The following is a 22,500-nucleotide window of genomic DNA, read 5'->3' as shown; positions in this document are numbered from 1 at the left end:
ACACCCTAATAATGGGAGATTTCAACTACCCCACCATTAACTGGGAAAACTACTCATGTACCAACTCTTTTGCTCAACGTTTTCTGGAATACATAAATTCCAACACCTTGGATCAACTTATCTACACCCCCACCATGGGCATCAATATCCTAGACCTGGTTATTGCAGTATTGCATGTATTTTAAAATTAAGAGGTTTATACAGGTAACACATGAAATTTGAGTCTAAGAGCAATACCAGGGGACACTATGTCCTTTTGATGTGCACTACTAATATTTCCCACAAGTTTTATTTTATGTTATTCTTATTTTTATTATTACTTATTACACATATACATACATTTTGTACATAGACAAGGGATTTGTAATTGAGTTGTTCAGTGTTAGGGTTAGTTTATTAGCTGTTAGTATTAAACCCCCCACATTAAATCATCAAGTGAAATTATTTTTATGGAGGTAGACACTTTTTACTTTATTTCATTATTTTATTTTATTTTATTTTATTATTTTATTATTTTTTTGTTGTAACTTTGTGGATGGTATAACTACATCCAGTACGAGGGATGGAGGTAGTGCAACTTTATACTTCTCTTTTCATAACATTTTTTGGTATAACCTAAAATCCCTTGTTTAATAATTAAGGATATGGGTACTAGCCATTTATAGCATCTGAATATATAACATTTGAATACACAGTATGTAATTTAATGTAATGTAATTTAATTAATTCATTAGTACATTTTTCTTTAAATTTTAAAAGTTACTGTTACGAAACAAGTTGATTCGAGCCTCTTCCTGATTTGACAGCAATGAAAGAAGGAACTATTTAAACTTAACCATTGCTTGAGAAGGTCGTTTAAAGAAGTTCGCTTTACACACTGGATTTTAGTTTTTGTATGGCTGCCTTGAAAACCAGAGTTGGGACTGTGTGCTTTTAACTATTTTGGACATTTAAACCTTTATTTGTTTTGTGACCACATTTTGGGCATTGAAGCACTTTATTAACTGGAGCCTTGAGCGATTGTTTTTAATTATACTTGAATATTAAATTTTGTGAGTTTTTCACATCTGTTTCTTGGGGCTTTGGTGTTTTGAAGCTTCTGTGGTTTGTGGACGTTTATTGGTGTTTGCTAGACCTGGTTATTACCAACATGGGTGACTGGTATTCCACACCAAAGGTCAATTCCTCATTGGACAGATACAACCACAAGCTAATCACCCTAGATATCCACATCCCGCCCCCACCTCCCCATTAGGGAAACCACCATAAAAAATTTCTCCAAAGTCAACTTCACACTTTTTAAAACAGAAGTGGCAAACTTTGCGACACCCATGCAGACAGACAATAGAGGTATGACTGCTGAATCCTACACAAAAACACTTTATAAGCACTTACACGACTGCATGGATCCTATGATCCCTAACAGAATCGAGATGCTATCCTCCAAGAAAAAGAAGCCAATCTGGTGATCTGCTTCCATAAACAAACTCTACAACAGAAGAAAGAAACTGTTGCAAAAAAGAGTAAAATCCCATGATTGGAGGAACTCCCTGGTCAGCCTCAGTAAGAAGCTGAGATCCCTCATAAAATCCTCCAAAGCTAGTTATGAAAACAAAATCAACACTGATTCTAAAGACAACCACAAAGCATTCACTAGCTATGTCAAGAATCTCAATGGCAACACTCATATCTGCTCTGAGTTACAGCACAATGGCACTAAATTTACAGAACTGATATTGCCAACATCCTGGCAGATAGGTGCAGTGCTGACTTTACTCCCCTCTCACCCCTTAAAGGGTCCATCTCTATACCGGAAGAATGCAAATTTCCTGTAATCATGGCTGCACAGGTAAAAAACACACTCTCCAAAGCCAAGAACACAGCATCCATGGGACCTGACAACATCCCAGGCTGCATGAACTACAGAATGAACTGGCACCCCACCTAAGCACCATGTTCAATCATAGCCTTACCTCAGGCTTTGTGCCCACTGAATGGTGCACAGCAACAGTTATCCCACTCCACAAAGGGGGAGCCAACACGGACCTCGGGAACTACTACCCCATTAGCCTAATGAGCCAGGTCTGAAAGGTCATGGAACGTATCATCATGGAACTTATAAACAGAGACACTGGTAATCTCCAGACTCTGGACCCCAACTAGTTCAGGTTTGTAAAAGGCAGATCATGTCTCCTAAACCTGATAAACTTTTTTGAAGCAGTCACCAAAGCCGTAGACGAAGGGTAAGGTGGTTCACACAGCCTATCTAGATCTTGCCAAGGCTTTTGACCCTATCCTCCACTCTGGAATTATAGATAAACTCAATAAACTAGGTATAAATCCCTTTGTCACAAGATGGGTTGCCAACTGGCTCACTGACAGAACCCATACTGTGAAAGTAGCAAACTCCAAATCTGACATCAGACCATTGACAAGTGGAGTACCACAGAGCTTAGACCTGGATCCTCTCCTGTTTGGTATCTACTTTTCTGAAGTACAAGCTAACACAAAAGGTCTTTGGCTAACGAAGTTCACAGATGACTTGCAAACTAGGAGCCATAATCAAAACTCCTAATGATGTGGACATCATACAAAAGGGCCTCACTGAGACAGATGCCTAGTGTCAAAGCCATGGCCTCAAGCTCAATGCCAAAAAGTGCATTGTCATCCCCTTTGGTAAAAACTCTGTTCCTATGAGCTACCACATAGGCGGTAGTCTACTTAACACCAAAATTGTGATAAGAAACCTTGGGACACAGGTTAACAGTAGTCTCTCGTTTGATAATCACTTTGCCACAGTAGTCAGGAAATCCTTCTACATGGCACACCTCATCACAAAAGGTTTCTCATCCAGGAAAAAAGAGGTCATTGTTCCTCTCTACTCGTCATTCATTAGACCCATTATAGAGTACAATGCCCTTATTGGTATGTACCTCACTAGACATCTACAACAACTGGAAAAGCCACAGAAATACCTCACAAAGAGGATTACTGGCCTCAAACAGATGCCCTATGCAGACTGTCTCAAAAAACTCCAACTTTACTCTGTCGCATATCGCCTACTCAGGTGCGATCTACTCAGGGGCGATCTCTGCCTAACATACAAAGCTATGTCAAATCCATTGCTGTTGGACATGCTCCACTTAAAGAAATCCCAATCCCTTCGAGCTACACGCTCTAAGACCTAAACCTTGTCACCACAATAAACAGAACATGCTGGAGGGATAGATTCCTGTCCCAGAGACTTCCCATACTCTGGAACAGACTACCTATCTATGTCAAACACAGCTCCTCATTAGCACTCTTCAAGAAAAATCTTGATGATTGGATGGGAAATAGGAAATTCACCCCGGGGATCACTTCTGTGGCTCTGCTTGTCAGGGGCACAGGAAAAAAATTTACTTGGGTGGCGAAAGCCAGAGTACCTTTTTGGCTAGGCTTATATAGGCCCTAGGGCCAATAGCCTAGTACCTCCCTATGAACCTATGAATCTATGTTATATTCAGCCTCCTGACACTGACTAACATAATTCAAGTACCTTTACCACCTACTAATTTTCTTAGAATTTTAGCGCACAATAAACATATTCTATATATCTATATCTGGATCTACTTAATTTGCCCTAACTTCCGATTGACCGACACCCATTTGCCCGACCCCATTTGACCAAAATTTCATTTGACCGACAAGTATTATTGGCAAGTAAATGGGATATGCTACACAACAGTGGGGAAGGAGGCATATCCCATTTACTTGCCAATAATACTTGTTGGTCAAATGAAGTGTAGGTCAAATGAAATTTCGGTTAAATGAAATTGTGGTAATCTGGTGTCGGGCAAATGGGTGTCGGTCAATTGGAAGTTAGGGCAAATGAAGTAGACTCCTATATCTATATCTATATCTATATCTATATCTATATCTATATCTATATTGATATCTATATCTGTATCTGTATGCATGTCATAGGTTTAATTAGTGAATATAGGTTCATAGGTTTATAGGTAGGTACTAGGCTATTGCCCCTAGGGCCTATATAAGCCTAGCCAAAAAGGTACCCTGGCTCTCGCCACCCAAGAAAATTATTTTCCTGTGCCTCTGCTTGACAGGAGCACAGGAAAATAATTTTTTTGTGTGGTGAAAGCAAGGGTAACTTTTTGGCTAGGCTTATATAGGCCTTAGGGGCAATAGCCTAGTACCTACCTATGAACCTATGAACCTATATTCACTGATTAAAACCTATTACATGCATACAGATACAGATACAGATATAGATATAGATATAGATATAGATATAGATATAGATATAGCTATAGATATAGATATAGATCTCAGTTCTACATACATATAAAAGAAGCAGACTGTAGTTAAAATTACTGAAATGAGTTTTAACTTTCTGAAATAGTACACATAGAAATATGTGATACTATTTTAGCACTTAAAATAAATTGCTCAACTTCTTTATGTAACCCCACCTTAAATCCATCCGGCCATTTGCAGATCATATGTGATTTTATTTTGTTTGAGATATCCAGTAGTCTTGCCAAGTCTCTTTAATGGATAAAGGAGGTTATTGAAAACATGATAGAATGGAAGGATAAAGTTTTGTTTTTTACACCCGATCCTAGCAGATCTCAGATGTCTTAACAAGACGTGAACTCTGTCCCCAGATTTTTGTTGTATGGGAGTTTTGATTAGGTAGAGCTATGACCACTGTGTTCCTATTGCAATATGCTGAAATCATTTTTGATTTATTATTTTCTAACATAGTCTAATGCATAAGCCTGGGAAAGAATATCCACCAGGATTATCTAATCATTTTGCTGTGTCATTAGATGATTACGCATTTTATCAGTAAGCTGGTTTATGGCTCATGAAAGAACTGACATGAGTTATTTGAATAAGAAATAAAATAATGCATATTCATTGAGTCTGCTTAATACAAAGGTAATAAAATTAGCATGCTGTAATTTATTCAACAATTTTTTGTCATTAATAAGAGATAACATGGCAATGAGAGTCAAATCTTTAACCTAAAGGTTCCAGAATTGTACCATGACCAAAGCGACTGCTATGATTACATAGAAATAAAAGCACATATCTTAAATAGATATAAACATGATCAAAATTCAAAGAAAAAAAAAAGAAAAACTGTGACACCTGTGAACTAAATACTAGATCATAATATAAAGAAGATTTAATTACCTACTCCACTGACAGCGTTGTTACATGCAAGGCATCATGCGTTGTTTTTCATGAGGTCCATTTAAGTTTGATGCTGAGACATTATTTAATAATTTTGATATGGCTAATCATTTAAATAGCTAGTTTGGAAATTGAATTAACTCTTAGTAAACTGACTGTACATAATAATCTTCCTAAAACTTGTTTTATTTATTTCTTTTCTGGATAAATTATTTCCAGGACACTAAATATAGTCTGAAGAATTGGCAACATTGAGAATAGATAGACTCCATACCTTTAAATCATGTTGCTTACAAAGCTACATTGTTCCTTCGGCTAACTATGCATTTTATCAAATTTACTGGTGACTCTTAAAAGGGATGAGCCTACTTGCCGCAAAAGGTACCTCCAGCCAAGTATGGTGAGTCTAACTACTGCCACTTTAGCCTTTGAGTGGTGGAAAGTGTTATTGAAGGACATGAAAGATGATTTTGGATTTTAGTACTCAAGTGACTGAGTACAATGAGCGCAGCTTTCTTTACGAAGTACCATGCTTTATACATCAGCATTTCGACTGTTTTTTCTACCATTTCAACAATACTACCTGAAACATTAAATACATTTTTATCCACATAACAAGAGATTCTCTTTCCTATCTACAGTGTGGATGGTCACAAAATTTCCACTATCCACCATGAACACCAATGCCTCAGCTCCACCATATTTGTTTGCCTGATCTGTTAATTTTATCTGCTGTCTTACATAAAGAGCTAAACATCCTGATGTATTATGTACCCTTATCCCTCCTTGATGATGAGAATTTGGGATTCACCAAACTATACCTATGTCATTCTTTCTAGTGCAGATAAAAATGTGGAGGGGATACTTTAAATTCACAGTACACTTATACATGAGATACTGAGCTTAGCAAGTCAGCTTGCAGCCAAACTGAACATCGATCTCTAGTCTCCATTTATTTACTAATTTTTTATTGCAAATGTATTAACAGAATGAATACACATATACAGAGTCTAGTCATATAGGCTCACTGTTAGGGCATCTTCTTGTTTCTAATTTCTTGTCTCTGATCACTCTACCTAGACAACTTAGTGCAGATATGCTGTTCATTATCTGTTGCAATTCTTTGGCAAACAATCTTTATCCTGCCAGTAATTTGCACCAACAAACTAACAATTATTAGCACTAAAACTTAAGTAATACCCTTAATTCTATGTATAGAATTATTTATTTCCTTCCTTTCTTCACAATATTGCTGACTTTGTCAGACAAGAAATTAGTCTGTAGATTTAGTTAACATGGTTTAAAATTGAAGTCCTTCCTTTTTTTTATTCTCCGTACTAAGTGGATTACTGAGAAAGTACTTGGGCATCTGAAACTACCTACAGAGTAAGAACACCATCTTTAGTTCCATTTTAATGTAATTTATTAATCATTTTTATTTTTGATGTTTGTGGATTCATTTTTATTGTGATTGGAGGTTAAGCCTCAAGTGATTTCATGAGCAGTTATTTGAAAGTGGAGACAATGTTTGTTGAGTTTTACTTTGATGAAGTTTCAGTGGTGAACATCACAAGGGAGGTGGTGTGATTTTTGTTAATGTTGTGATACCCGAGTCAGAAAGGAAGGCGACCTTTAGATGCCATAACTTGTGATCACAACTTTACATGTACCTCATTTACACATAATATTTCTGGTGTCACCATCGATTTAGACTTTTACGCTGATTGCAAAAGCAAGGACCTTGTATATTTTGCTACTTGTTGCACATACAGTGCCTTCTATATTGGGAAGACCAATAGACTTTTTAAGGATAAGATTTTGGAACACTTGAAGGATATAGCCAGATGTAAAAACACTAGTGCGTTACCCAAGCACATTATGTTTAAAGGAACTACTTTAAGTTTTTTGTGTTAGAGTTAATGAGTCGCTATCCTAAGGAATTTGATAAGAAGAACAGAACTGAAGTATGTGAACAGAGATGGATTTTACTGCTGAAAGCTTATGTTGAACCATGTTTAAATGAGTGGGTCTCCCTTAAACCTGTTTTAAAGAAAAGAGCATTGCGGCACTGATAGGTCTTGATACATAAACATTTTTTTCTGTTGTGTTCCTTGTTCAACCTTTTGTGTAGTGTTCTCTTTTTATTTGTTACCCAAGAACCTTTATTCAGCTTTTGTTTTTATCTCAGTTTTCCATTAGAATATTATTTTTTCTTCCTTTGCTACGTGTACAACTACATAACTAGTTTTAATAAGTCTAAATTTTGTGATGTTGTTTTTAGTGAGTGTGCAAGGTTTATGCAGGACATTTATTAGGTTTTTCATTTTTGTTACACCTGTAAATTCAAGAAAGTTCCTGATACTCTTTCTGCTTCTACATTTAATGCATTTATCTTTGTTTATGGTCAGGTTTACAGCAACATATAGAGACTGCTCGATGTTTTTTATGATTTATTACTGTGTTTGGAATAAGCTTAACAAATCTTTATATTTGATGATGGGAATATTGTTTTATTGTTATGTCTTTAACAAATGGTAGGCTGCTTTTACTGTTTGGGAGGGTTTTTTAATTAATATTATCACATGGTCGCTGAACTTTTGTGATTGGTTGAGTGTTTATTTTAAATAGCACTGAGATTTTGTGTTCTGTGATGGTCTGATGAAGCAGAGGTTACTCTGTGAAAGTGCTTACCTTCTGTTTTAATAAAGTTACTTCTATATAGAGTGATTTAAAGCCATGTTTGTTACTGTTTGGGAATTTTAACTAAACCTAGTTTGACAAATCTAGTAAACAAAAGCAAAATAAATAAAATAAATAAAAGTTATTATTGCAATCTATCCTTAATTATGAGGGTATGTTGTTTAGATTTCTCAAACTGAAATTTTGTTTTAGTAGACATAATGTGTTTTGTTTTTCTTTCTAGTTTCGATATAAAAGGCGAGTTTACACTCAATTCCATGTCGATGACAAGCAGCTGGCGAAACTTCATACGAAGGTAAGTGACACTGAAGAGCATTGCCCCATATTTTCCTAGCTTGCCATAGGACTAGTTGTAGACTGCAGGCTATTAACTCTACTCAATGATGTGATCAATGACTATGACAATGGGCATTTATTGGTATATTTTTCTGTTTTTGGGAGGAAATCAGATCTTCTTGGAGAATGTGATGCACTGAAATATTTCTGTTGTCTGTATTTGCTAGATGGAGTTATTAATGTTTGAACTGAAAACCTTTCAACCGCATATTCAACTGCAACAATTAGACTGTACACCGAGAGATCATAGTTGATGTTTAATTGTTTCAAGCATTTTTGTTTGGCCTGAAACTGAATTGTGGAGAGTATGTGGCAATGGGTGAGATGACAGGGTAGTGAAACTATATGGACTAAATTCTAAATTATAAACAACTGTAGTTTGAAATAAATTCATTGCATTGTTGGTTAGATTACATATTAAAAGGGCTTACTTGTCTCAGCATTAGTGTGATTTAAAAGCTTTGATTTTAAATTCAGAAGAATAGAATAGAATAGAATAGAATAGAATAGAATAGAATAAGAAGATAGCATGTGGAGGGACTGTGCTGTTTTTCAACTCTTGGAGTGCTTTAAGCCTAATGTTTGCATCACTGCAAAAGCTACTTTAAAAACATTTTTAAACTATAAATTTAATAACCTTTGACAATATATGCTTTGTGACTAATACTGCTGCAAACAATTGTGCATGTTGATTAGAGCATAAAGATTGCACTGATATGTGAGAAAGAAACCAGCAAAAAAGTGTCCATTAAGGATTAGGAAGGATCTGCTGATAAAACTGTTGTCCATGTTAAAGTGTAGCAGAAGGAAGGTAAAATGAGCCTAATGTAAGCTGAATTATGTGCTTGAAATGAGTAAAGGAACTAAACTTTGAGCAGTGATGGAGAGATTGGCAAGTGTTCATTTATAAAGGGAGTAGGAGAGGAAACAGCTAGACATAACTGAAAAGTTGTACTTAGATTTCCTTGCTCTTTGTACAAATAAACTATTCATTTAGATGTGATTAAATGTGATAATATCAGGCACATAAATGCCATGAAAAATGTTCCTGGTGACGAATCTTAGTTTTTACCCTTAATAAAAATATGTGCCAAATGTAATATTATTTCACTTATTTTCCAGCATGCATTCAGCAAGTTGTTCAGCAGAGTCAGTTCTTGGCAATACATTATTTAGGCCACAAGTGATGTATTCTTAATGAAGATGAATAATTCACAGAACAAGTTTTGCTATTGTTGGAAATCCATATACTTTAGATCCTTTTTCTTATAGTAATGATGACAGAATAGCATTACACCACTAGTGTCATCTCAGAAATCCATTTTACTTAAGCAGATGCAGCCACATGGAAACCGCACCACAATAACATTGAGAAAATGTTTCTACTTGCTATTGCTATTAAATGTCACACTACGGTTGTGATATAAGAAAGCAGTTTGTCAGTGTAGCAGTACCAAGCAATAACTTCTTCACAGCACCGATTCTACACTTTGGTGTCACAGTTTCAAAATTAGAATATTGTTCTGTCACACTAACCATGTTAAGCTCCTAAAGAACAACGGATTGATCATTTGACAATGGGATTCTCAGAGTTACTATCTGGATTATGTGGTGCGCTGAATGTTATGTATTTATTTAAAATGATAATTACGTTGGTTGAGTGGATTAGAAATGCTTTTCAGCAACACCCCAAGTCCTATGAAAAATCATTGCATTCAAAACATTTCCATACACGTATTGTGATTATTTGTTATAAAAACTAAATTCGTAGTGTTCATATAATTATTATTCAGCATGCTTGATATTAATGCAAAATACACAGAAAAAGCAACATAGTTGTGCTCAGAGAGCCTTTTAAGTATAACAGATATTTACAGAATGGAAATATTTCTTTAGACAAAGTCTATACTATCAGGTAAGGGAGCAGAATGCAACATGCAGTCTATGGATGGGACGTTATGAAGCAATATTGCCAGACAAGGGGTGTGTTAATGTATAATCAACACCAGCCCAGTGGTGTTATGAGGCCCAACGCCATGGGCAGAGGGCCTGTATGCCTCTGGAAGGGTGTTAATTACACATTAAAACACACCCTGGAGAGCATTATTGTGCTTTGAGAATGGGGCTTTCTGTAAAATTGTTGTGTTTTACTTACTTATTTAAAGTAATATTTTATTTTTTTATATATTTTTGATGTAAAATAGTTCCTCCACCTAATGTTTCATACTTGCTGTCGTATATTGGTGGAAGCATTTTGCATCCAAAATATGACACTTAAAAAATCCTGGCATTTACTGTACTTTTTTGGTCCTTTATTCCAAAACCATTCATGCTAACACAAATTGTTTTATTTAGGTAAGTCTGTAATTTTATAAGAGCAATAATTAAAATCTGTTCTTATTTTTGAGTGTTTGTTCCCCTTTATTTTAGGATTCATCCAGATTTCTTCAGCTGAAGGGCCCAGAAGTAAACCTCTTTGCTGCTGCCAGTGCTAGATCTCACTCATTCTCTCTCACGCACTCACATCTGCTTCAGAAAATGCATGCTGATATAAATTATTTAAAATATGTTCCTATTTTTAGACTTTGTTCCATTTATTTTAGGCTTATCCTGATACCTTGACCTAAGAACATACCTCTCAAATGTACATATGCCCAGATTTTTGCTTCATGTTTTTGGTCTGTTCCTCATAAAAAAGCATTTTTTGACAAACCATTGGATGATCTAAAACATAAAGTTACTAAATAATGACATGCATTTGAGTTTAAGATTTCATATCCTTCAGAAAATACATGCTAACATAAATCCTGCTATTCTAGCAACTTCATACGTTTATAAGAGCAATATTTAAAATGTGTTCCTATTAGCATTTGTCTCCCCATTATGTTAGGGTTTGCCCAGATTTCTTGCACTAAGAGATGAACAAGTATGTCTAAAATGTTGAAAGGTGCGTAAAACTGGTGCTGCTGCTACCAGGGCATTGTTCGATCACTTTCACACTTCATTCTCTCTCACTCTCTCTCTCTCTTTCTCTCTCCCACACAGACACATGCAGACACACACACGCAGACACAGACACATCCACACACACACACACACACACACACACACACACACACACACACACACACACACACACACACACACACACACAGGGATGGTCTGAGACTCTGGAGAGAAGGCATCCCACTCTAAGAAATGGGCAGTATGAGATAGCACCCCCAATTTCTGCATAGCTGTGCTAGCCTTTATTTACAAGTTAAACAGTAAAACACAAAAAGTTCAATGACTAAGTTCAAATGTCAAAGGATAAATTAACATGGCTTGTATAAATGCTACAAACATCAGTGATGTGTATTTTACTGTATATATATATATATATATATATATATATATATATATATATATCTATATACATATATATATATTTTCTTAAAACACATCATAACTATGTGGTTATTCAGTATTTGTTTAACTTTGTTCTTGAGATGAACCTTAAATAGGTCCAAATAGGTCACTGTTAAGTTAAACATATAAATAAAATGAAAAATAACATTTGAAAACATTTCTTAAATAAACCACATGCAGTTCTGATCATGTTCAGCATTACCTGTTTCTTTTTATTGTTGGGAAATATACAGATTTTAATTCTTGCCTTAGATTCACGTGTGAAACTGCGATATTTTATAATGGTACCACTGTGTTACAAATGGAGAGGGTGGAGTCCATCAATTAATTTTTCATTCATTTATCTTTGTTATTGCTTCCAGGTGTGATACACTCAGTATTGTATCAACGAGTTCAAATAAAATTCAGTACTCTGTTATGAATTTAGATCATTATAAATGCGCTATTGTCTTAAGTTGTGAAAAACTCATTTTTTTCCGCCAATGGCAGAAGAATAGACACATTTCAGTCAAAAGCATTCATGTCAAGTTGTGACATCACACATAAATGCTAAAAGGTGTAAAAGCCAGCTGTTAAATCTCATACAGGAAACCAAAAATTTAAACGCAAACTGGTTTCAATGAAAGCCACATTTATTAGTGGTATCAAAGTCATGTAAAATATTACCAGTTTAATTGTTACCTCAAAAAGGTTGGTTCCTGTGTTTCTCCATTTTCCTTGTTTGGTCAGGGGGAAGTTTCTTTACTCACCAGTGAGAGTGGGGAGTACTGAGCTGCCTGTTTGTCCTTAGAGGAGTGGTTTAAGGCAGTAACTTGTAGTCTATTGGCCATTTTGGGTCATTTCCTGTCTTTTCCAGCCCCCTGCTATAAAGCGGGTTTTAGCGCTCTTTAGCACGGAGTTGCCACTGTTGCACACTAGGGCAGCGCCGGTTAAGCAGGTTTAAACTACTCGGGCTACCTAAAGTCCACTCTTCAAATTTTCCCTTAAAACTACCTTCCTCGAACTATACTACTGATCTAATCAGCGGATCCTATAACTAAAAAGATCATCTCTACTTGACTCCAAGTAGACTATTCTCTGTCTGTTAAACCTAGCACTTGCTCCTACAGTACTTATTACCTTGATATGGCACTCTTGTCATAGATAGTACCCCAAAAAGGCAAACCCCCATTTCTCGGTCACCCACGTCCCCCGGAATCTTTTTTAAAGTTTTTTTGTCTATTCCTTCTAGCATGTCGAGTGATCAGTTGCTAGTGTCCTCTCCTGCTCAGCTGGTGAACCTGGGAATATTGAGGCAATGTTACAATTGCCTCATGTACACAGACAACCCTCTCCTCCTCCCACAAAACACAAATATATGCGAGAGATGCAACTATACGGCCAAACTGGAGGCTGAGCTCTCTCAACATAGGACTGGCAAGACCAGTCAGGAGGAGAAGGTTACCACACACACTATAGACCCAGTCTCACATAGTACCATCACAACCTCAAATCATACACATAAACACACAAAGACATACTCGGAGGCTCTGATCAAAAATCTACCAAAACAGCAGAGGCCACCAAAGCAGACACCCAAACAACCACCACCTCAGAACACAACACCTGCAACACATAGACCTCACAGTCAGAGTGTCAAACAGTCACAGCCCTCAAGGCCAAACACAATGCCAGACACACTAGTCATTGGTGACTCCATAGTCAGACACACTGACTTCCCGCTCACCAGACTGAGTAAGGAGAAGGTCACAGTAAGCTGCCTGTCGGGCGCTAGAATCCGCCACATAACCCAAGCACTCAGGTCTCTCAACAGCAGGTAGAAATATGACTCAGTCATTGTCCACGCTGGTGTAAACGACCTGAGACGTACCTCCTTGGACTACATGAAAAGAGACATTGAGGAGCTCTCTGATTATGTAGCCTAGGCAGGTATGACCCTGACCTTGAGCAGTATCCTACCTTCACCAAGAATGATGCCACAATACAGACATAAGATGATCAGCTTTAACAATTGGCTTAAACACTGGTGTCATTCAAAGGGGATCCAGTGTCTGCCTGCCTGGGATGACATGCTGGACAAGCCACGCTGCTTCGCAAGGGACGGCTTGCTCCTGTCACCCCTGGGATTCCGGATATTGGCAAAGGCTCTTGCCACCCCCATAGTGCCTTTTTTAGGCAAGGCTCAAATTCTAAACCTACCACCCTAGAACACAATAAAGGAAAAAAACTAAGGGTAATGCTGCTCAATGCCAGAAGTCTAAATCTCAAAATGCACGCACTCGAGGCCCTTCTCAGTATGGAGAACATCGATGTCTGTGCTGTGACAGAAACCTGGTTCAAGGCTCCTGAGAGCACCCCAGCACTATCAGGTTTTACCTCATATCATGCGTTCCGGCCCCAAAATCCGGACAATACCAAGAAAGGAGGGGGTATCCATATTCATCAAGGACACCCACACCTCAAGACTGGTGGCAATGCACGATGCATCGGAGACCATCCAGGTGCAATTAACCATAGGCAAGACTGCTCTGCAAATTGTAGCATGTTACAGGCCACCCTCACAAACTCAGGAACCTCACATGGCCTTCCTGAAAACACTAGAGGGATAAATGTATCACCAAACACCATCATACTAGGTGACTTCAATTACCCTAATATAGACTGGGAACACTACTCAAGCCCAAACACCCTAGCCCAAAAGTTCCTGGAATTCATAAACTCAAATGCCATGGAACAACTAGTCACCATCCCCACAAGAGGAGATAACATACTTGATCTCATCATCACGAACATGGGAGCACAATGTTCAACACCGGAAGTATACCCCTCACTGGTGAGATCAGATCACAAACTAATCTCGCTGGAGGTCCTCATCCCACCAACACCTGAAATAAAAAAGACCACAGTAAAGAACTTCTCGAAAACCGACTTCACACTTCTAAAGACTAGTGTGGTCTCCTTTAAGGCCCCCGAGCCGGCAGAAAACAGTACTCAAGCCACTGAATCACTTACAAGTGCCTTCTACCAGCACCTGCAGGACTGCATGGATAAGGCAATCCCAAGCAAAACAAAGACTCTTTGTACCAAAGGCAAGCGTCCAGTCTGGTGGACCCCAGCCATAAACAAACTCTACAACAAAAGGAGGAAGCTGCTACAAGATAGAGCAAAATCCTTAAAATGTAAGACACCCTTGATCACTATAAGTAAAAAACTAAGAGCTCTCATAAAATCATCCAAAGCAAATTTCGAGAGAAAAATAGCTAAAGACTCAAAAGACAATCATAAGGCCTTCTTTAGCTATGTTAGAAACCTGGGAGGAAACTCCCAGATATGCTCAGAACTAGTTCAAAATGATGTGAAGATTACTGATCCTACAGACATTGCCAACATACTGGCTGACAGGTTCAGTGCAAACTTCTCCCCTCCCCCAAAAGGAGAGATATCTATACCAAACAATTGCAGCCCCCCAAACATCTCCAACGCCCAAGTGAGAACTGCTCTCTCCAAAGCAAAAAACACAGCATCCATGGAACCTGATGGTGTCCCCGGCTGTGTGCTCCACAAACTCAATGAGGAATTAAACCCACAGCTAGGACAGCTGTTTAATCAAAGTCTTACCTCTGGATACGTACCCAGGGAGTGGCGCACTGCAACTGTGGTCCCACTTCACAAAGGCGGTGCCTCCACCGACCCTGGAAATTACCGGCCCATTAGCTTGACAAGCCTTATCTGCAAAGCCATGGAGAGGATCATAATGGACCTCATAAATAAACACATAGGGAATTTGCAGACTTTGGATCCAACCCAGTTTGGCTTTGTCAAAGGCAGATCATGCCTTTTAAACTTGGTTGACTTTTTTGAAACAGTCACCAAAGCCATTGATGAGGGAAAGGCAGTCCATACAGCCTACCTCGATCTGGCTAAGACCTTCGATACAACACCCCACTCGGGTATCATTGAAAAACTCATCAGCTTAAATGTTAACCCATACATCACAAGATGGGTTGCAAACTGGCTGAGTGACAGAACCCACAGGGTCAGAGTTGCTGGCGCCATGTCAGACTCAAAGCCTGTCACAAGTGGTGTCCCACAGGGCTCAGTCCTGGGCCCACTCTTGTTTGACATCTACTTTTCCGAAGTACAAGCAAACACAGGAGGGTTATGGCTGACAAAGTTTGCAGATGACTCCAAACTGGCGGCCATAGTAGAAAACACATCTGACACAGATATCCTTCAGAAGGGTCTCACAGAAACGGATAACTGGTGCCAGAGCCACGGCCTAAAGTTAAATGCCAAAACTGCATAGTCATACCCTTCGGGAAAAACAAGGTTACCCCTAGCTACCAAATAGGTGGCAATCCACTGAGCACAGAAGAAGTTATCAGGGACCTGGGGACCCAGGTTGATAGTAGTCTGTCATTCGACACCCATGTAGCTAAAGTAGTTAGGAAGACCTTCTACATTGCCCACCTTATCATGAAGGGATTCTCATCTAGATCAAGGGAGGTCATAGTCTGCCTTTACTCATCACTCATCAGACCAATGATTGAGTACAATGCCCCATTCGAATGTATCTGACCCGACACTTGCAGCAGCTGGAGAGGCCACAAAGTTCCTCACCAAAAGGATAAAGGGTCTCAAAAATCTGTCCTATGCTGCCCGACTGAAAGAACTCCAGCTCTATTCAGTCGCTTACCGCTTGCTCAGAGGTGACCTTTGCCTAACATACAAGGCCATGTCAAACCCAGATTTGATGAATATGCTTCACCTCAAAAAATCTAGATCCATCAGAGCCACAAGGGCGGGAGACTTAAACCTCGACACGGCTATTAATAGGACGTACTGGAGGGATAGATTCATCACCAAAAGACTCCCTATGCTGTGGAACAAAATCCCGGTATATGTGAGGCAGAGCACCTCCCTGGCCTTGTTCAAGAGAAATCTTGACCAATGGATGGGAGATCGCAGATATACCCCAGGGATTACCTCAGTGTCACTGCTCGACAGAGGCACAGCAAAATAATGTGTATAGTTCCCCATACTAAAGGGGTGGCGTAAGCCACAAAACGATGGGCTAGGCTTGTAAATGCCCTCGGGCAGATAGCCTAGTATGAACCTATGAACCTATGAACCTATATAACTAATTTTTGCAATTCAAGCTCCAATCTTATTATATGAGTTGTTTATGTTATAATTGTAATCATCTTAATGTTTTATTCTATTGAAATAAGTCCTTCTTTCTCAAATCTAAACCCAATATTTACTATTTCTAATCTGACCAAAACTGAAAATGTTATAATGAAAATTTTTCTAACAGAAACAAGATTCAGCAAACTGCCATCCAAATAAGCATGCTGCTAGGGTTCATAGCTCCCTTCTAGATAATTCATCTTATCTCTAAGACATAGATACCACAAACAGTAGAACTAAGTTGATCAAACAAGTGGTTACTAAAAATAAATCTACAAATAGTGTTCAGAAAGCATTTTCCTAGGTTAAGTAATTACTATGCCAAACACAGTCAGACTGGCAAATAAAACTACCAATTGTTCAACTTGCTGACTTGGTAGCTGAGAATGATCCCCTTAAATTGATCCCCACCAATCAGGGTAGCTGGTGGAATACCTCATTATAAGTATTAGGTGGAATAGGGATCAGACCACCTTCCCCAATTCCTTTCTGTTGCATGAAAGGGAAATAGACCCGTCTTCAAAAATAAATTGAACATCATTGCTCTTCCATCCTCTGACTAGGCATCTAAAACTTCTGCAATATATTCTTTGTGTAACTGTCTCTACCTCAAATCATTCTCTGTGGACTCATCTTCATTGCACTATTGTTTTTTGCTTTTCCTGCCATGCATCAGACAAAGTTTGAATGGGGTCAAGGATTCTGACTTGCCAAAGTCTCTTGTATGTCACCCCCCCTGAGCTTCTTGCTTGTGATGCCAACTTCCTTTGAAATGCTTTCCAAGCCAGGTCTTTTCATATATTATTTTTATGACCTTGGGAGTTGATGGTCATCAGTGGCCTGGTGGACTTTTTTGGCTACTTCTTCAAGAAAGGATTTCATCTGTGACACAGTATCATCCCAATGTGCTCTCATTTCTTCAATCAACGCTGTTATCTTAACAAAAAAAAAAAAAAAATATATATATATATATATATATATATATATATATATATATTAATAAACTTAGGCCGCGGTGGTGCAGCGGTTAGCATTGGTGCCTCACAGCAAGAGGTTCTCCTGATTGATTCTCAGCTGCAATGCATTCTGTGTGGAGTCTGCATATCCTCCCCACTGTTGAGTGACGTTAAAGACACGCAGGTAGGTGCGTGCGTAAATGGGTGCACCTTAATTGAAGGTTGGGCATCGGGCTGGCACGTCGGCACTGTAAAAATCCACTGCCAAACATTAGTGGACTAGTTCCACTGTGGTGACTCCTAACCGGGAAAAGCCGAAAGACATCACTTTTATATATATATTAATACATTTATGCAAGACCCAAGAAGCAATTCTTTATAGCTTTTGACCAACAGACCCAACTCCTACCAGAATATGCAAAAGCCCACTAACTTGGCCAAAAGTAAAATGACTACCCACCAATGGCGAGGCACAGAAATAAATAAAACTTGATGAATACTAGACTACAGCTACAATAAAGAAACAATACAGTGACAATCAGAAATAGCTCTAAAGCTTCTATCTCTGAATTGAGGAATAATACTACCAGAATGGGACAGATGTGAAAGATGTGTAACATAACTAACACCTTCCCTATAATGTTTGCAGGCATAGCTCTCGACCTCTTATTTTCAAAACCAGAACATATCCAGAAATAATCAAGGACAATCAGGAATACTTTAAAATATTAAAGCCTTAAGGATGATTAATATGCAATTTCTGAAATAAAGAAGTCTTTGACTTGAATTATTTATTAAGTGAATACATGACCTTTACTTAATACTTAATGACTGTGATACATTCTTTATTGTATTAGTCAAATTAATTGCCAAAGGTATTAGATTTAACAAAGTATCAATAAAATCAAGCAAAGTATCATTTAGATTTAACAAAGTATCAATCAAGTGAGTGAAAAATCCTACCAATCTAGGGACATTGATGGACTTGGTCTCTGTATGACTACAAAAAAGGCAAGGGGCATATTTTACAAAGTGGTACTCCTTAGCGGTATAGCCTCAGTAGGGCAAGGGCTCCAATCATATCCTCCACCAAAACCTATAGCCCTACTATTAACTGATTAGTAAATAAACCACTGTGGAGGAAACTCCACATGATAGTAGGTAAACTTTTCATTGATTATTCAGCCTATCTCTTGGACAATGGTGTTATTAGTCTTATGGCTTTTCTTTTTCTTCTTTTTCTTCTTAAATGTGTGATAAATGTAGAATTATTTTCCCCTTCCAAATGTAAATTAATACTCATAGGCGCTACGTAAATAATATCACAATATTATGTTCTATATCTGATATTGTATCTACTGTTAAACTTGCTTTATCTACTGTAACTTATGTTGTATATACTCTTTGTCGGGTCTATATCACAACGTTGAACTTACAAGAGTTTCATTGTTGTAATATTGGAACATTATGTTTAAAACCCAAGAAAACCGAAACCACAGAACAGAGATTTTTTTTTCCCCAGGGAAAAAAAATACTGTTCCTGACAAAAAAAAAGCAAAACAAAAAAACTTAACTTTAAACCTAAACTGAAGGGGGGGCTCTGAACCCTACACCCCCAACATGGACAGCTGTGCCTCCCACACCCCCCCTGCTTAAATATACCAACTCCGAGATCGCACCACAGTGGAGGAAATAGCAAAGCCCCAAAAACGGACCACCGATTTTTTTCCCTCGGAAAAAAGTCAATGTGCTGTAGCTTCGCTATATTCCACTTTCAGACTTTCGGGTTCGATATTACAATATTTGAACTTGTTTTAGTTCGGCTTTGCAATGCAGACCCCCTCTTTGTCTTTCTGTATTTACTGTTACTGATGTTGTATGTACTGTCACGTTTTGTGAAGCTTTTCTCACCGTGCCTCTGCTGAAAATGGGCTCTGCCCAGTCGGACTTTCCTGGTAAACAAATGTAAAATAAAATCAATCAATAAATAAATAAAATAAATACATGTGTTTTATATATATATATATATATATATATATATATGTATATATATATATATATATATATGTATATATATATATATATTTTAATGGGCAATGAAAACACAAAATATCCATGATGAACAGGAAACTAAAGGAAACGTCTGTTCAAAGCGGTAGACTAATTTATAAGCTGGACAATGCTTGTTTCTCTAAAGTGACCTCATTTTCTTTTTTTAGACACCACAGACCATGTATATCCATACTAGGCTATACCACCCAAGAAATACTTCAGACACAAACCTGCAGACTGCCAACTCAATTCTAGCTATCTTGCTGAAGAGAAGCTAAGCTGCACAGATAATCCTAAATACTAAAAGCGACAGGCGGCACTATGATCCCATTCACAGAGGCAAAATCTTTTCCCAAGCTTCTCCGGTGCAGAAAATGAGATGATTTGGAGACAACAGAAATAACCTGACAGAACTAGAACACTCCTGAGACAAAGGGGGCACCACAAACAACAACAAAACATTTGCCTGACAGGCAGCCAAGTGAAACTCCTAATCCCTAAAACCCTGCCACAAATGTTTTCCTTCCCTCTACCTTTTAGATTTTTTTCTTACTGTCTAACAAATTCCCAAGGCATCAAGGGACTGACAGTATATCTATTGTTACACCAAGGGTAGTGAAGCCAATCAGCACGGAAGTGGTCCAGGATGACCACCCACTCACTGCTAAGTGAAAGTTGCATCCCACATCCAAATAACCCACTGAAAAAAAATAAAAAAAATAGGAATTCTAATATTAGGTTCATAGCTTCATTAGTATATACTAGGTTAATAACCAAAATGGCCGTTTTAAGCCTAGCCATGTATCCCAAATCTATCCAACAAACTCAGACCCCTAGTGGTTATTTTTAGGGTATGTATAAGCTAAGGCATGCATGGTCAAACATTTGCAAGCTGATTCTATCCATTAGAGAGAGGAGTGACAGACCAAGCATGACTTTCTGATTTCCCATCCACTGGTCTAAATCATGCTTGAATAGGGTGAGGAAAGAACTCTGCTTCCACAGATGGAAAGCCTTTTCCATAGAAGGACTATGCCCTGAGACATGTACTTGTCCCTTCAACATGTCTACGGCAACAATTGTTTGTCTGTATTAACCCTTCCTGGCAGATATTACTGGCTTGGGGATTTTATGTTCCTAACTTGCAGTTATCTGCAGACTTGGTCAGTTAAAGGCCGTAGATATTGGCCTTGTAGATGTAAAGTAGATGCCAAAAACGAAAAGACCCAGCCTTGACGGATTCATGACTGACCTCTTTCTGGAGGTGGACTCCCCCATTTTAACTTCCTGGGTCCTATCTGAGAGTAAGCAAACAATCCAGCATGTAACATAGGGGATTATGCCAAATTCCATGAGTTTGTTTGCAATGTCTGCATGGCTTGATGGTCAAGTAGGTGATATTTCCCATTTTGACCTCATCCATTTCTTTGCTGACCTTCTGTGAGAAGTCTACCAGATAGACCAAGCATGGGCATCCCTTGAAAAAAAAAGGATTGTATCCAGTGTCTGGAGATTTTCAGTGCCATTATTAATTTTTTCCATGCTAATTCTGACCATGGATTTGTTGCTCCAACATGTGTGTGTCACCAACTGTTTGTCTGCATACAAGACTAGTCAGACTACTGGGTCTGTAAGAAGGTCTGCCCTTATGCAAAGGGATGGCTTTTGCAGTTCTCCATTCATGCAGCACAAAGCCTGACTAGATACAATACTTAGAAAGTGACTCCAGTGGTCCTGATTAGTCATGTTTCATGCTATTCAGGAGACATCCTGGAATATTATTGGGGCCCATTGTTTTGTTTTGTTTTTGGCCTTGAAGAGTGCATCTAGAACCTGTTTCCTAGTGATGGTTGGGGGATTATATTTGATGTTATTTCTAGAGGGGTTGTCGTGGAAAATTATAGCTGAGTGTATTAGCCAGTAGATTTGCCAAATCTACAGGCTGAGCATAGGTTTCACCATTCACAGTTAGCTTTGCTCATTGTTGTGTACAGCCTTCAAGGCTATGGACATAGCTAAAGAAAGCTTTGCCTGATTTGCTCTCTGAGTTGTTTTTTAGATTGATGAGAGAGTTTTCATCCTGTTTGGCACTATATTTTCTGAATTTTACTATGACTTTCTTTTTTATGTTGTATGGCTTATTGATGTTTGGATTCCACCAGGGTGGCTTGTTTTTTTAGAGTTTGTTCTGAGCTTATTCTAATAAGCACAGCTGTGTCTGTATATTTTTTAATGTGATTGTATATAGTTTCTCTAAACAATTCCACATAGGCAGCTATGTTCTCATGGTTTGGGGAGACGGAAATTTTGTCATGTTGTCATTTAATAGTTGGAAGTTTGTCTTTAAAATAGTTTGTAAATGGTACAGGGTATGTTTGGGCCACATATTTTAATTTTTATTTTAAGGGAGACAGCTTTGTAGTCCAAACTTACCACAGAGGACATTACAGTGGGGGGCGAGGGTGCAGCATTCTCCTATAATAGTGAAGACCAGGTGCAGTATGTTTGCAGGTATGGGGTTGTGTATAATTCAAAGTTTACACAAGGGTAGTTAAAGTTGCCAATAAATATGGAATTGGGCAGGATGGTGAGTGGCTGCAGTAAATTTAAATATGAGCTATGCATTTCCTGGGTCATAGAGTGGGGACGTAGTTAG

At 38.2% G+C, this 22,500-nt stretch overlaps 1 protein-coding gene across 4 annotated transcripts in view; it reads left to right on the top strand.

The window, feature by feature from the left end:
* The window catches only part of SHANK3 (SH3 and multiple ankyrin repeat domains 3), a 7,266,504-nt gene that overhangs the window by 2,144,599 nt on the left and 5,099,405 nt on the right, over positions 1–22,500 (top strand). For all 4 annotated transcript variants that reach the window (XM_044088609.1, XM_044088608.1, XM_044088611.1 and 1 more), the window contains exon 5: positions 8,126–8,197. In XM_044088609.1, coding sequence (XP_043944544.1) covers positions 8,126–8,197 — 72 coding nt within the window. The remainder of the gene's footprint in view (positions 1–8,125; positions 8,198–22,500) is intronic.

This window comes from Protopterus annectens, chromosome 11.part0 (assembly GCF_019279795.1).
Source record: "Protopterus annectens isolate FY-2018-M chromosome 11.part0, PAN1.0, whole genome shotgun sequence".
Lineage (NCBI taxonomy): Eukaryota > Metazoa > Chordata > Ceratodontiformes > Protopteridae > Protopterus > Protopterus annectens.
The sequence above is the reverse complement of the archived record's forward strand: the minus strand, read 5'-3'. Positions and strand labels throughout refer to the sequence as shown.